The 14090-nt window shown below is 35.8% G+C and overlaps 1 protein-coding gene across 2 annotated transcripts; it reads left to right on the top strand.

Annotated features, from left to right (window-relative positions):
* The first annotated feature begins 4518 nt into the window (after positions 1-4518).
* On the top strand, positions 4519-8701 carry LOC145096925 (cyclin-dependent kinase D-3-like). Of its 2 annotated transcripts, none has more exons than XM_079034313.1 (8): positions 4519-4701; positions 4910-5064; positions 5430-5728; positions 5982-6090; positions 7139-7264; positions 7337-7572; positions 8112-8363; positions 8501-8701. In XM_079034313.1, exons 2-8 carry the CDS (start codon positions 4954-4956, stop codon positions 8562-8564), a joined length of 1197 nt encoding a protein of 398 aa, XP_078890439.1. In that variant the 5' UTR covers positions 4519-4701; positions 4910-4953; the 3' UTR covers positions 8565-8701. The 2 variants fall into 2 exon arrangements, with proteins under 2 accessions (XP_078890439.1, XP_078890440.1); XM_079034314.1 differs by having other exon boundaries at positions 4519-4707.
* The last annotated feature ends 5389 nt before the right edge of the window (positions 8702-14090 follow it).

The raw sequence follows: 14090 nt of genomic DNA, 5'->3' as shown, positions 1-14090 counted from the left end.
GTCATAGTAGTAGAGTTCGGTTGTTAGGACCGAAGGGTAGGTCAGGCACATGTCTGACAGTATGTGATTATATGTTTATATGCTGGCATGATATGTTATATGTGATAGCGGTAGTAGGAGGGGAATAGTCCCCAAGTTTGGTTGTTAGGATCGAAGGGTAGTTCGGACACCCCGGACATGTCTGATAATATGTTTATGTTATGATATATGTGATAGTAGTAGTAGGGGGTGGAATAGTCCCCAAGGGTCGGTTGTTAGGACCGACGGGTAGGTCAGCACCCCAGAATGGTGTGACATGGGTATGTCAGCACCCCATAATGGCTTGACATGGGTAGGTCAGCACCCCATAATGGCTTGACACAGGTAGGTCGGCACCCCAGAATAGCCGTTCCGGGTCGGTCGGGCACCCCAGAATTGCCCGGCAGTATGTATGCTATGTGATTGTATGGTATGTGGTATGATGGGGGAACTCACTAAGCTTCGTGCTTACGGTTTTTAGTTTTGGTTTCAGGTACTTCGTGTTTAAAGGAAAGGAGTCGGCTTGATCGCAACGCATCACACTATGGTTTTCCGCACACGAGATCTTTGGGATTACACTCTGATATTGTTTTATGATAACATGTTTTGATCATTTCTACTTTGGTTTTGACATGACATGATATTATGGATGTTTTCTTATACTGTTGGTTTTATAATCATATATTTAAAAATGAAATTTTTGGCCTGTATTTTTGGGATAGTACATCCTCTTGAAGACTACTAGATCCCATTTCCAAAAACATTTCTAGCATCCTATAACAACATAAAAATCCTTACTTTCCAAACATGTATGTCCAATGCATGTCTTGGGTGCTTATTAGGTCAAAATGATGGTTTTTGACCCAAAGATCCATGCATGGCATCACAACTCACTAATACTTTAGATCTAAAGCACCATATACCCTAAATGGCATGGAGATTCATAAAGTTGCAAACTTTATGAGATCTCACGACCCAATAATCAAGAACATGAAGATTAAGGGACACAATAGCTAGATCTAGTCATATAAAGCATAAAGATTTGTTTTTGAGGACTTACAAGAGTCCATGAATGTGCTCAAGGTAAATGGGAAGAGTTACTTGCTGGAACTTAGCTCCCTTCTTCTTCTTCAATGGCTTCACAGGAACACCCAAAACAAGGTTCAAACAAAGGAGGAAAGTATTAAGGTTTTCAAAATCTCAAGGGGTTAATGGAGGTTGAGGGTGAGCAAAACCTAGCCTCTTCATTCCTTTAAATAGGAAGCAAAACCCAGAAATAGAGTTTTGTCATCTGCCAGCTGCGACGTCGTGCCTATATAGTGCCACGTAGTGGCGGACTTAAATAAACCCGCGTTTTCTCGAATCGCCATGTTGTGGCACCCATCTCACGCCGTGGGAACCTTGCCATGCTTAAAGATTTTTGCAAAATGAATTACCTCGGGATCTGGATGTTACGGTTACATTGCTCATGTATAGATTGACTTCTAATATTCAAAGGTTTCCATAGAAGAATTCGATTCTCACATCTTGAAATATTTAATTGATTCAAATCAGAGTTATTTAATTGGTTACATTAGGGTTACACCATGTAAACCCTAATGTGCATGACTTTCCACATTCCTAATGATCCATGGGTTTTAGCCTACATGGAGTATCCATGGGTCACCATATGGGTTAAGCCCAACATAAGGAATCATAAATCATTAGCCCACATTATAAGAATGAATGATTTACACAATCAATTGCTATATATTTAATTAGTCTCTTTTGATCACAAAATTAATTTCAAATTAATTCTTGATCAATACTAATTAAATAATATGATTTCATATTAATATATTATAACTTGTAATATATTAATAAATCATAATTAGCCTCTTCTCAAAAGTTCAAATTATTCCGGTGAAGTGCAACCCAAATGGACCATGCTACTCTCGAGTCAAGTACATACCAATTATAGTTATGGACTTAGACACTAATCCAACAGTAACTCCTCCGGAAATACATAAGTAAACTCCCTGACAACTGGAACCTCTAAAACTGAAACTTGATCTCCAACTCGAGTGTCAACCACATAAGTCAAATAACCTGCACACTCGTGCTGAATATACTGACGAGCCCTGACTGTCGAACAAAACCCTAAACCGACCTTGGTGCCCTCTCCATAAATAACCAGTTCTCCCCCACTTGGGGTTCGAACTACCACTTGTTGGCCCTCACAATCAATCATTGCACCAAACCTACTCAACCAGTCCATACCCACTATCACGCACACATCCTCGATGGGAATAGGGATCAAATCAATCCGATAAGGCACCCCGGAGATCTCTAGCACACAACCCTGATATACCGCAGATGCAGAAACCCCGTGTTCATTGACGATAAAGACACGCAACGGACACTCTAACTCCCCAATAGACATATCAAACACCCTACTGAATGATCGAGATACAAATGACCGACTCGCATCCGAGTCAAATAGCACAAGAGCAGGCAAAGAGTTCACTAGGAACGTACCTATCAGGGGCATATAATAAGCATAACATAAAACATAATCAACAAAATAATAAATAGAAACATACCAGTCACAACATCTGGAGCTGCTCTGGCCTCCGCGGCAGTGAGTTGAAAAGCACGACCTCGAGCCCTCGGGGGCCCACCCTGCCCTGACTCCCATATGTGATCCTTAAAGTAGCCGGCGCTAGGGCCTGCGCCGGCCTAACTGCAAGTAAGGGGCACTGGGCCTTCATATGGCCCGCCTGATCACAATGATACCAAAGTCTGATGCCAGAAGTTGGAGCCTGCTGCTGGCAGTCCCTCGCAATGTGTCCCTGCTTGCCACATTTGTGGCATCTCGAAGAAGATCGACAAGCTCCATCATTCACCTTGATGCACTTCTCACATGTGTGGCCCCTCTGACTCCTAGATCTATGAACCGTTTGTGGCCCCCTGGGTGATTTGACGATGACATTAAAGTGATAGGCCTAGCCTGAACTAAACTAATGTGTTCAATTAGTAATCTGATTTGCTCATAATAAATCAATCATCAAGAAACATAATGTTGAGTTGTTATTTTGATTCAATATCCATGAATCAATTCACAATGATATCTTGAAGAAACAAAGGAACAAGTGATCACTTATATAAGGGCTAATTCTTGTTGAGACCAGAGTTTGACAGTTTTTGCGGAAGACATGCTTTATTGGTTATTCAAAGATTATTCGACCCGTGATGGTTGATGGACTCTTAGGAGAGTTCCAAAATCAATCCAATTAACAGATAAGGTAAGATTTTAAATTAGGATTAAATCTTAATATTTAATTGATTCAAATTAGGTTTATCTGCTAAACACCATAACTATATAAAGACCCATCTAAGTCTTTATACTTTCATGCATCTCAACCTCCTAAAAGGTTGAAGATTTCGATTCTCACCTCTCTCCCTTTCTCTCCAAAAGTTTATAGTTTTAGTCTTTTGGGTGTGAACCACTAGAGACATTCATATTTTGGGCGCTAGAACTTCCAAGGAGCAACACAAGTGTTCATGATCTCAAAGTGGACTTAATTATATACTATTATATTTGTAAGGTTGGTATTCTATTATTTTGTTAGTTTGTTTTCATAGTTTTGAAAGTATGTTACCATAATAGTAAAAACCTAGATATCAGGGTGCATATACAATTAGGATTCTTTTAAATGCTTCAGTTGCCTAAATATAATATAAAGTTGCATAGAAAACCCAACAATGACAACCAAAAGATCTAGGTGGCATGACGATGAGCTTATGGTGATCACATATGGAAGTGGGGTAACTAAGGTTGAATTAACGATTCCAGGTTTGGTTTATTAGAGTTTCAAAAAGGGTTGTTAGGGGTGGGACGAGTGACAAAAAAATGATTTGTGAAGAGTTGCTGGTGTCATTTTGACATTGCTAGACCAAACATTGTAGGGAAGATTAGTGATTGGGTTATGAGAATCTTCATTTGTAGATGATGATGAAGATCAATCTTAAGGAAAGTTTAGTGATTATGTTATGGAATATTCATTTGTAGATGATAGGGAAGGTAAGCCTCCATATAATACACGAAGCATCGTCTGATGAACAATGATCAATTGAAGAAATATAACAAAGAATCCTAATATGGAACTTGCGATAATATGTTTTTCTTTTTCTTTTTGAAGTACCTTCACAGTGAGAGAGAGTATGAATGAGTGGATGAGTTTTTTTGTTTTTATAATAGATAAATAAATTATTTTACATATTAAAAGAGGATAAAATTATCATTTCGTAAAATTTAAAATACTAGTTAAATAGGTTTTAAAACAAAGGCCCAAATCTATAATAAAACTTATGAAATTTGAAATGTTAGAACCGACCAAAACTACAAAAAAAAGAAAAAAAAGACCAAATCTATAAAAAAGGAAAACTACAGGGACCAAATTTGTAGTTTTCTCTAAATTTCCGTCACTGAAAAACTAGGCTTTAAGCCTTTACCTCTCTCTCTCTCTCTCTCTGCTCATCAAACCGACGTTGCTTCAGCTATCTGCTCAATTTGCAGATACATATACATTTGTGTTGGGGTTCCATTCGGTTGATACTAACCAAAGACTGTGTTATCCAGCATAAATTCATTCTTCGCCGGTGAATCGGCCATGGATTCCTTCACGACATCTGCTTGAAGAGGTCTGTGTACGCCTTTCCACTTTTATCTATAATTTCCTCTATGCTCAAATTGCTTCCAAGGGTTATTATTTTTCATATCCCAAAGCATATAAGCCTCCCGCCCCCTTTTTAGCATCCCTTTCACAAGGGTTTTAGGTATACTTATGAAGAAATTGTCCTACTAGGGTTACTAATTAGTTCATAATACGATTGTCGGCACAAATCACAGACCTGTTCGTTAGCCGAAAGGAATCAGAATTCAGAAAAAAAGAGATGTCGGATGTGGACCACTTGATAGCCAAGAAAGTAGCTGATCGATACCTGAAACGTGAAGTTCTTGGAGAAGGTACCTATGGTGTCGTCTACAAAGCCATTGATACTAAGGTATTCCTACACTATTCTTACCATTTGATGTATCTTCTGTATACAACTTTTGAAATCTGTAAATTTAGATGCTGTAGATCATAAAGATGGTGATTGAGAATTTGAGATTAGGTTTAGTGATATGATATTATATGTTCAATTTAACCTAAAAGTATCCATGAAGATAATTGATGTACATGAACTCTATTTTTTGTCTCACAAGTGACATTTTCAGTAAATTATTTCTTTATTACAACATTCAACTTCTATTTCTTCTTATTACAATAACAACATTGTACTTCACTACTTTGACAAATCTACCATATTATTGTTATCTTATCTCTTGCATGTAATATTATAATAATAAGTTATGGATTTTGTGACAGAGTGGACAAACTGTTGCAATAAAGAAAATCCGGCTTGGAAAGCAGAAAGAAGGGGTGAATTTTACAGCTCTTAGAGAAATAAAGTTACTGAAAGAGCTCAAGGATCCAAATATAATAGAACTTATTGATGCTTTTCCTCATAAAGGCAACTTGCATCTTGTTTTTGAATTCATGGAGACTGATCTTGAAGCTGTTATTCGGGATAGGAACATTGTTCTTTCTCCCACTGATATTAAATCATACCTTCAAATGACATTGAAAGGACTTGCTTTTTGCCATAAGAAATGGGTTTTACATAGGTAAGTTTATCCAATGTGGGTGTAAAATTACCTTTCTTACCCTTGTACTTTACACTTTGTATAAAAACTACCTTCATAGTTAGAAAAATCATCAAAAAAAAATACCAAAACATATTTTTATATAACCATTGTACTTAAGTTTCGCTTTCAAATGCAAGAAATAGCAAAACGTACTTTTATATAAAGTGTGAAACATGATGTTATAAATGTAATTGATAATAATTTACTTTTTTTTTGTTGTTATTATTTATAGGGATATGAAACCAAATAATCTGTTGATAGGACCTCGTGGACAACTAAAACTTGCAGATTTTGGTTTGGCACGTATATTTGGTAGTCCTGACAGAAGGTTCACTCACCAGGTATTCTTTTTCATTCAATTTTATAAAAATACTAAATTAAAAAAACATTTTTTTTAAAAATAATTTCTGATACTAAACTTCATTTCTTTTTCACTCAACGAATACTAGACTTAACTTTTTAGTTTTCACAAATTACCCCTTATTTCTTTTTCTTCCATTTCTCCAACTGTGCCTTGTTTTTCTAATATTTTCTAGAAATCATTTATCCAAGCAACACTTAATCTAAAAGATTTTTTCAAATTTTTTTTCTAGAAATCGTTTTTTCAAATTTTTATGTTTTACCAAAGGTGAAAGAGTAAAAAGATTTTCGATATAATGTTTTTTTTTTTCTTTCCCATATTTTTGGGTTATCATCAAGTTAAAGAAACAATCAAATGATGTTTGTCAGATATTTGCATGGCATGTCTATACTGTGTTTGATATGTATTGGACTGAGACTCAGGTGTCAATAGGAAAAATTTGCCACTTTTCGTCCCACCCCAAAAGGTTTGACAAAGACTATCTATCGTCTGTGTAAAAGACGTAAATGCCCTCCTAATCCTCATCATTGAAAATAGTCCTAGAACGAATAACATTAACAATTAACAATTAGAGTAAATTACACGAATGGTCCCTATGGTTTGGGGTAATTTGCACGTTTGGTCCCTAACTTATTTTTTTAACTCGGAAGGTCCCTACTGTTTGTTTTTGTTGCGTGCTTGGTCCTTGTCTTACCTAAAAAGACTATTTTGACCTTGATTTTTTAATTTATTTAAATAAGGCGGGGTAGCTAAGGTAAGGTGGAAGTGGGGTTGGGGGTGTGTTTATTTAAATAAATTAAAAAATCAAGTGAAAATAGTCTTTTTAGGTAAGACAGGGACCAAGTGCACAACAAAAACAAACAGTAGGGACCTTCTGAGTTAAAAAAATAAGTTAGGGACCAAACGTGAAAATTACCCCAAACCATAGGGACCATTCATGTAATTTACTCTAACAATTAACAGTTAGAGTATCTTTGGAAACCATTTAATTTCTTAAGAAATAATAAATAATAAATAATTATGATTAGGTATTTGCTCGATGGTATAGAGCACCAGAGCTATTATTCGGAGCAAAACAATATGGTCCGGGGGTTGATGTTTGGGCAGCAGCTTGTATATTTGCTGAGCTTCTTCTACGCCGCCCGTTTCTACAGGTCAGTTATTGATATTAAAAAGCAAAACATATTTAATGATTAATTTTTATTTTTATTTTTATTTTTAATTAGGGTAGCAGTGATATCGACCAATTGGGTAAAATCTTTGCTGCATTTGGGACTCCAAAAGCTTCTCAATGGCCAGATATGATTTATCTGCCCGATCATGTTGAATATCAGTATGTTCCCGGGCAGCCACTTCGGGCACTGTTTCCAATGGCTAATGATGATGCCTTGGATCTGTTGTCCAAGATGTTTGCTTATGATCCAAAAGCTAGAATTTCAGCTCAAATGGCATTAGAACATAGGTAATTTTTTTATTTTACATCTTATATCTTCCTTCTATTTAACAAAAAAATTCTTCTCCTATGAGTTATACACTTGTCGATAGTAAAAAGCTATAAATAAGCTTCCATTGGAGAATCTAAGGGTGCGTTTGGTTGTAGAAAACTGTTTTCAATTTCTAAGAAAATGTTTTCCGAAAATAGGATTGAGTTTTCGCTTTCAATTTTCAATGAAAATTTTAGAAAACGCGTTTGGTTGAAACCAGGGGAGTTTTCATTTTCTATCTTAGAAATTTGGAAAATTTTGGAAAACTATAAAAATCACTTTTCTAATCTACATACAATTTGGAAAACTGAAAATTTTCTTTTTCTTGGAAAATTTTGGAAAACCGAACGAACCAAACGCATTTTCAAAATTTCCGTTTTTCTTGGAAAATTTTCATACAACCAAACGCACCCTAAATCTCCTGGGCAGGACAGTGTGGGCCAGCTCAGCTCAGGGGTTGCTGGAAGAATAATTTTTTTACAGAAAGTTTTTGGGATTAAATTTGGGAATGTGGTAGGTACTTCACTTCGGGACCTCCCCCTACGGAACCGGCTTTGCTTCCACGGCCTCCACCAAAGAGGGAGTCTATAGACTCAAAGCCGCCCTCAGATGGTGGTGGTGGTCCCACAGTGTTATCACCTACAAGAAAATCAAGAAGAGTAATGCCACATCAGCATGACCATGGAAATGAAAGAAGTGGACCCGCACCAATGTCACTAGATTTTTCCGTCTTCGCCGCAAGGCCGCCAGCTAGACCGACAATTAACAGGTAAATAGCAACCTACTTTCATTCCTTTTTATTATAGACATTTTACTTCAAAAAATCTATACAATTATAGTGTTGTAATGAGGACTAAAGTAAGCAAATCAATAAAAAGTACAGTGATTGATTTTTTTTTTCTTCAGTGCTGACAGAAGCCATCTGAAGAGAAAATTAGACCTGGAATTCCAAGTCCCCGAAGAAGATTGATGAAATTAAAATTTTAAACATGTCAGATTTGATTATATACTTATATATTATTTTTATTGTATTGGACTAGTGAAAGTTTTGTGATCCGAATAATTGATGTATTTTTGATAATTAATCAGACATGGAATTTAGACTTACGATGTCTAACTGTAAGAAAGCTCGATCACTTATATAGAATCATGACTCGACGCATTTTATGGTATAAAAATAGTTGTGATTTTTTGTTAATATCGAAATAATGTGTTTAGTTATCAAATCCTCCTTAATAAATGAATGTTTTTTTTGTCATATGTCAATCTCTCATGAGTTTTGACACTTGTCATTTTGTAGTATTTTTGAAATATATATTATCCACTTGTCAATTTTTGATTTGTTTCAATTTTTAAAATTAAAATCATATATATGTAAAGTATTAAATATCATATATATGATATTAAATTGCAATAAATACGTTTATTTCTTTCTTATTTTAAAATTGTACATTAAAAAATATTTTGTGTTTACACTTTACTATGTTTCATTTTTTTTTAAAATCAACCCGTGTAATACACGGGTCTCGCACCTAATGGTTCATATACCACAATCATATATCTGAGCATTACCAATCATCCAATGATCATTCTATCCCTCAACTACTAGTTTTATATCCTTATCGGACACAACAACAAATAAAGGTTAAACGATGAAAAATTAGTGAGTAACCTAGTTTGCGTACACTTATAACATCAATAGTCGTAACGATTGAAATTCACATGTATAACATATATGAATATAAACCCTTTTGATAATTTCATTTGTCGACCCTTTTGATCAATACTACTTGCGTGGTTTCCAACAACTATCTACTACTATATTCAAGAATTACCAGCCATGGTCTTAACATGATATATCCACAATACCGTGTTATAATTTATTCAAATAATTCAACAATTATCAATAATAGATCTCACCATAAAGGTCTACCCAATAACTAATCAATGACATAGGTATGGTTTTACGACCACAAGTACTACTTCAATTAACAACAAGCAACTATGGTTTTACGACCATAAAGTTACCATTTCAATTAACAACCAGCTATATATTAAATCATCAACTATCAGCAAAGGGTATTGCTACACCGGCATAGCAATTACATTATCAACTATCAATGGTATTGCCACAAAAGTTCACTAAATAGGTTATCAACTATCAACAATAAGTAATTAAGTATTGCACAAAGGTTCACCAACTAAATTATTAGCTGTCAACGACTATGATTTTCAACTATATAAGCTTATCTCTTTTTACCATAATAACGAACTATGATTTTTAGTAATAAATCTTGTCATAATATTTAACAATAACCAAAAATAATTTCCAATCTCATAAAGTTATGATGTTAAATAACAAGTATCGGTTTAGTGTTCCAGAAATTATGAAGGTATAATAGGTATAGTTTATGGAACACTACTCTAGTTCACTAATTCAATGATACACAACTAAAATAATTATTTAAGTATAATTATTTTACATTACAAAGTACACTACTACAATGTAATACATATAGTTTCAAATACAAGAGAACACTACTACACTACACGTAAACTAGTTAATAAAGGGTTGTGAGGCACTACTTCGTTGTAACCAACAAGGTACAGGTCTAAGTCCTATAAATTATAACCAGAGTTTCCTGGAGGGAGAGCGTGAATTTGCGTGTAGATTATACTGGACTGACAATCCTGCACCTGAGCTGCTTACAATAGCTAGGCCGACATGCCTGGGGTGACAAATGTCATAACATTCCGTGTAAACTAGTTAATAAAGGGTTGTGAGGCACTACTTCGTTGTAACCAACAAGGTACAGGTCTAAGTCCTATAAATTATAACCAGAGTTTCCTGGAGGGAGAGCGTGAATTTGCGTGTAGATTATACTGGACTGACAATCCTGCACCTGAGCTGCTTACAATAGCTAGGCCGACATGCCTGGGGTGACAAATGTCATAACATTCCGACGCCTAAAGAACGTCGTAGAGGCCACTAGTCATTTTAGCATGGTTATATTAAACTCACAATAGTCTCAACTAAAACATTTGTTTACGTGATTTACACTACTTCAAAGGTTTTATTTTAAATAATAAAACTACAGTACACTATTTTACACTACAACTGGTGGATTCCAGGCATTCATACAAGAAGGTTTTCATACAAACACTACTACACTACACTACTTTTCTATTACAAAGTATACTAGTAAGATATACAATTTCAAGAACATTCATGATATAGTTTTATTTATTAATAAGACTACGGATTACTATTTCAGAGTACAGTAACAAACATACACTTTGGTCTTAAGGCTTAAGACTATATTTCATTTACTAAAGAAAATATTGGATTCTCTGGAAGTACACTATAACATTTTCAAAGAACAGAGACAAGTTTTTCTATCTTAAAAATATACTTATGAACTCACCAACTTAAATATTGATACACTTTCAAAATCAATTGTATTCTTAGGGAACCAGTAGATAGGTACACCCGCAGGATTTTGAGAAGACAGAGCTTTATAGAGTCACGTCTTTTATACTTTTGCTATACACTTTTTGATGTCATACAAACTATGTTATGAATAGATGTAAAAACTATACTTTATCAATGTAGTAGGTGTGTTTGCTTTGATTACTATTATGCAATTGTTGTGATACTGTACATAACGTCCTCCGCCCCCGAACGTTTCCGCCGTTCCGGTTTGGGGGTGTGACAGAATTGGTCTCTTCTTGTTTATTCTCATTAAACTAGGGTTTAATCTTCGTGACACCCAAGTGACATCATCTTTCTGAGTGAAAGGAAACTTTTCCAACTTAGTGGGGGATTATTGGAAATTATGAAGGTATAATAGCAAGTTGACTATTTTTCTTTATCCCACATTGGTGGGGCAAGAAACCTTTAGTGGGTTTATATACCATTTATCTTGATAGGCCTTCAATGACTTTAGTGGATCAAAGGAATGGGCCAAGCCCACACGTGCGCCTTGCCTAGCCTAGCACTAGCCGACGACGCGAGTGCACGAAATATCGCGATTTAGGCACAATTGGCACTTCGCACGACACATCGGTCACTGGTAGCTTTTATTTTTGGCCAAGTTCTGGTCAAGTCAGTTTGACCGATCTGGTCAAACGGTTGAATTTGTGAATATGGTAACAAAATCTTATGGAAGGTCCAGAAAATAGCTTGCTTGGAGAGCAAGGCGTCGTCCTAGGGTTTCTATAGGGCCGACCCATGAGGGGCCCCTTTATTACCTTCTAGGGTTTCGATACCTATAAATACAACCCTCTGGGAGCCGTATTAAAAACACAAAAAATCAAAGCTCCCTCCTACTCTCTGCGATTTCTTCTTGCTTTCTTAGTATTTGTGACAACCTAAAATTTATTCCATCGCTGTAACCCATTTCCGTTAATAAAATATATTCTTATTGAAATTTCCGTTAAAATTGGGTTAGACAAATCAATTAATGTTGTATTTTATCTTATCAGTGTAGAAATGAAATAAATAAAAACACGTGAAACACCCTCGAATTCATTTGGAAAAGTTTTAGTTTACGACCATTTAATCGGGTACGACCATAAACTCCGTTTAACGTCGGTATTGGGTGGATCACCACCTGGCCACAAACTCAAACCCTATATAAGGGTTGAGTGGTCACCATTGGAGCTTTTCCCACTCCTTAAGCTCTCTCTCTACTCTCTCTCTACAACTCGGGTTTTGATCAAAAAACACCTCATTCAAGCTCCAAAAATCGTAAGTAATCCTTCCTAGCTTGTTGTGTAGCTTAGTATCCATGCAAATTCGTGATTAAATCACCCAAATACCTCAAAATCATGTGTTTACGGTTGAGGAACACCCTCAAAACTGTAAACACCCATAAGTGGGTTTTTAAAGCCCCAAAACCCCTCCAAAACCCTTCTAGTGCTTAGCTATGACTTAGGGACTTACATGAATGAGCTTAGAACCTCAAAAACTTATCATAAGAGGGGTAAACATGAGTTTACGGCCCATGAACATTCATGGACTGTAAACACCTTTTCATAGACCGTAAACACCTTTTTAAGGTGTTAAATTGCCCTTAAACACCTCCTATGGCTTGGATTAATGTCTAGAACCAACCACCATTGAAGTAGGGACCTTAAACATCAAAGAAACCAAGTCCTTATAGAGTTTACGGCCGTAAACCCCCAAGGAATTGGTCCTTTGGCCGTAAACTCCCTAAAGGGGTCAAATGGTGCCCTAATTTCCCTCTATGGCTTGTGTAAATGACTAGCAACTTGTATGCTTAACCTAGAACCACCAAAGCATGAAATGAAGAGGCTAGTATGAGTTTACGGCGGTAAACTCTATGTTTACAGCTGTGAACTCCCCCTAAGATCCATATGGAGCCCTAGTCACCTCCTAAGCCCTTGAATCAACCTTAGAACCTTCCCTTGTGCAATATAAGACCATTGAACACCCAAAAACACCCCACCCAAGAGTTTACGGCCATAAACTCATGGGGGATATGGTCTTTGGGCTGTAAACACCCCTAAGGGTTTACTCTTGAAGAGTAAACTCCTTATCGAGGTCATACACTCCTTAGATGCAACCCGTATCACTTCCAACACTTGAGATAAGGTGTTTTCGCGCATCGGGGTGTATTAAATTACTTAATTAGTGGTTCATTGACTAATTAGATACAATTATGTATCACTTCATGTTACATAGGACCCTCGCGTGTGTTCAATCCCTAAATTGACACCTAGAGTCTTACCCGACACATCTTCGTCTGGTGAGTTCATACCCCTTAATTAACCTTCCAAATGTTTTTTTTAAATGATTTTATGTGTGTGTGTGTGTGGGGGGGGGGGGATACAAGTTGAATACAACAATTTATAGTATCAATCACATGTGATTTGCAACTTACAATCATAAAGGATTTCTATACTTTTAACCGTTCTGCCATCAAAACTGCTTTCAATATTATCAAACTCATTTTCATGTTAATTTGTTATAAAAACTATTTTCAAACTCTTTTCAAAAACTTCTTATGTTTCTAAAATATATCGACACCAATATATTTATATAAGTAAGACTTGAAGGACTTAGGACTGATAGCTCGCCTTATTTCGTGTTCTTGTTTGATTGGGGTCTTAGGGTATATTGTTATCTGTCCGACTGTCGTTGAATTCTTAGTTATATATTGCATGTATTTGTGTTGGATATGAATATCTTCAATCAGTTCAATACTATGGGTATCCAAGAAAGACTGCAACATGCTAGTTAACTATAATAGGTATAGTTAAGGTTTACCACTCTTCATTACCATCACCATGATACTTACCACGGTTAGCACTATTATGAGTCTATACATGTTAAGTGCTATACAAGAAGAATACTATATACTATACAAAAGAACCCTAAATACATTATACCGAGAAGCACACTATACACTAATACAAGAGAACATACTAAAACAGAATGTGATACGCTATTCCTCTATACGACACTTAACTG

Source organism: Lactuca serriola, chromosome 4, assembly GCF_051521515.1.
Source record: "Lactuca serriola cultivar US96UC23 chromosome 4, Lser_US96UC23_V15, whole genome shotgun sequence".
NCBI lineage: Eukaryota > Viridiplantae > Streptophyta > Magnoliopsida > Asterales > Asteraceae > Lactuca > Lactuca serriola.
Note: the sequence above shows the minus strand (reverse complement) of the source record. Positions and strands in the feature narration are given on the sequence as shown.

What these genes read in the sequence shown, in the direction of transcription:
- LOC145096925 (XM_079034313.1), top strand. Translation starts at nt 4,954, where the DNA reads ATGTCGGATGTGGACCACTTGATAGCCAAGAAAGTAGCTGATCGATAC. An exon ending in TACGCCGCCCGTTTCTACAG is followed by an intron (nt 7,265 to 7,336) that starts GTCAGTTATTGA and finishes ATTTTTAATTAG; the next exon opens with GGTAGCAGTGATATCGACCA. An exon ending in GCTAGACCGACAATTAACAG is followed by an intron (nt 8,364 to 8,500) that starts GTAAATAGCAAC and finishes TTTTTTCTTCAG; the next exon opens with TGCTGACAGAAGCCATCTGA.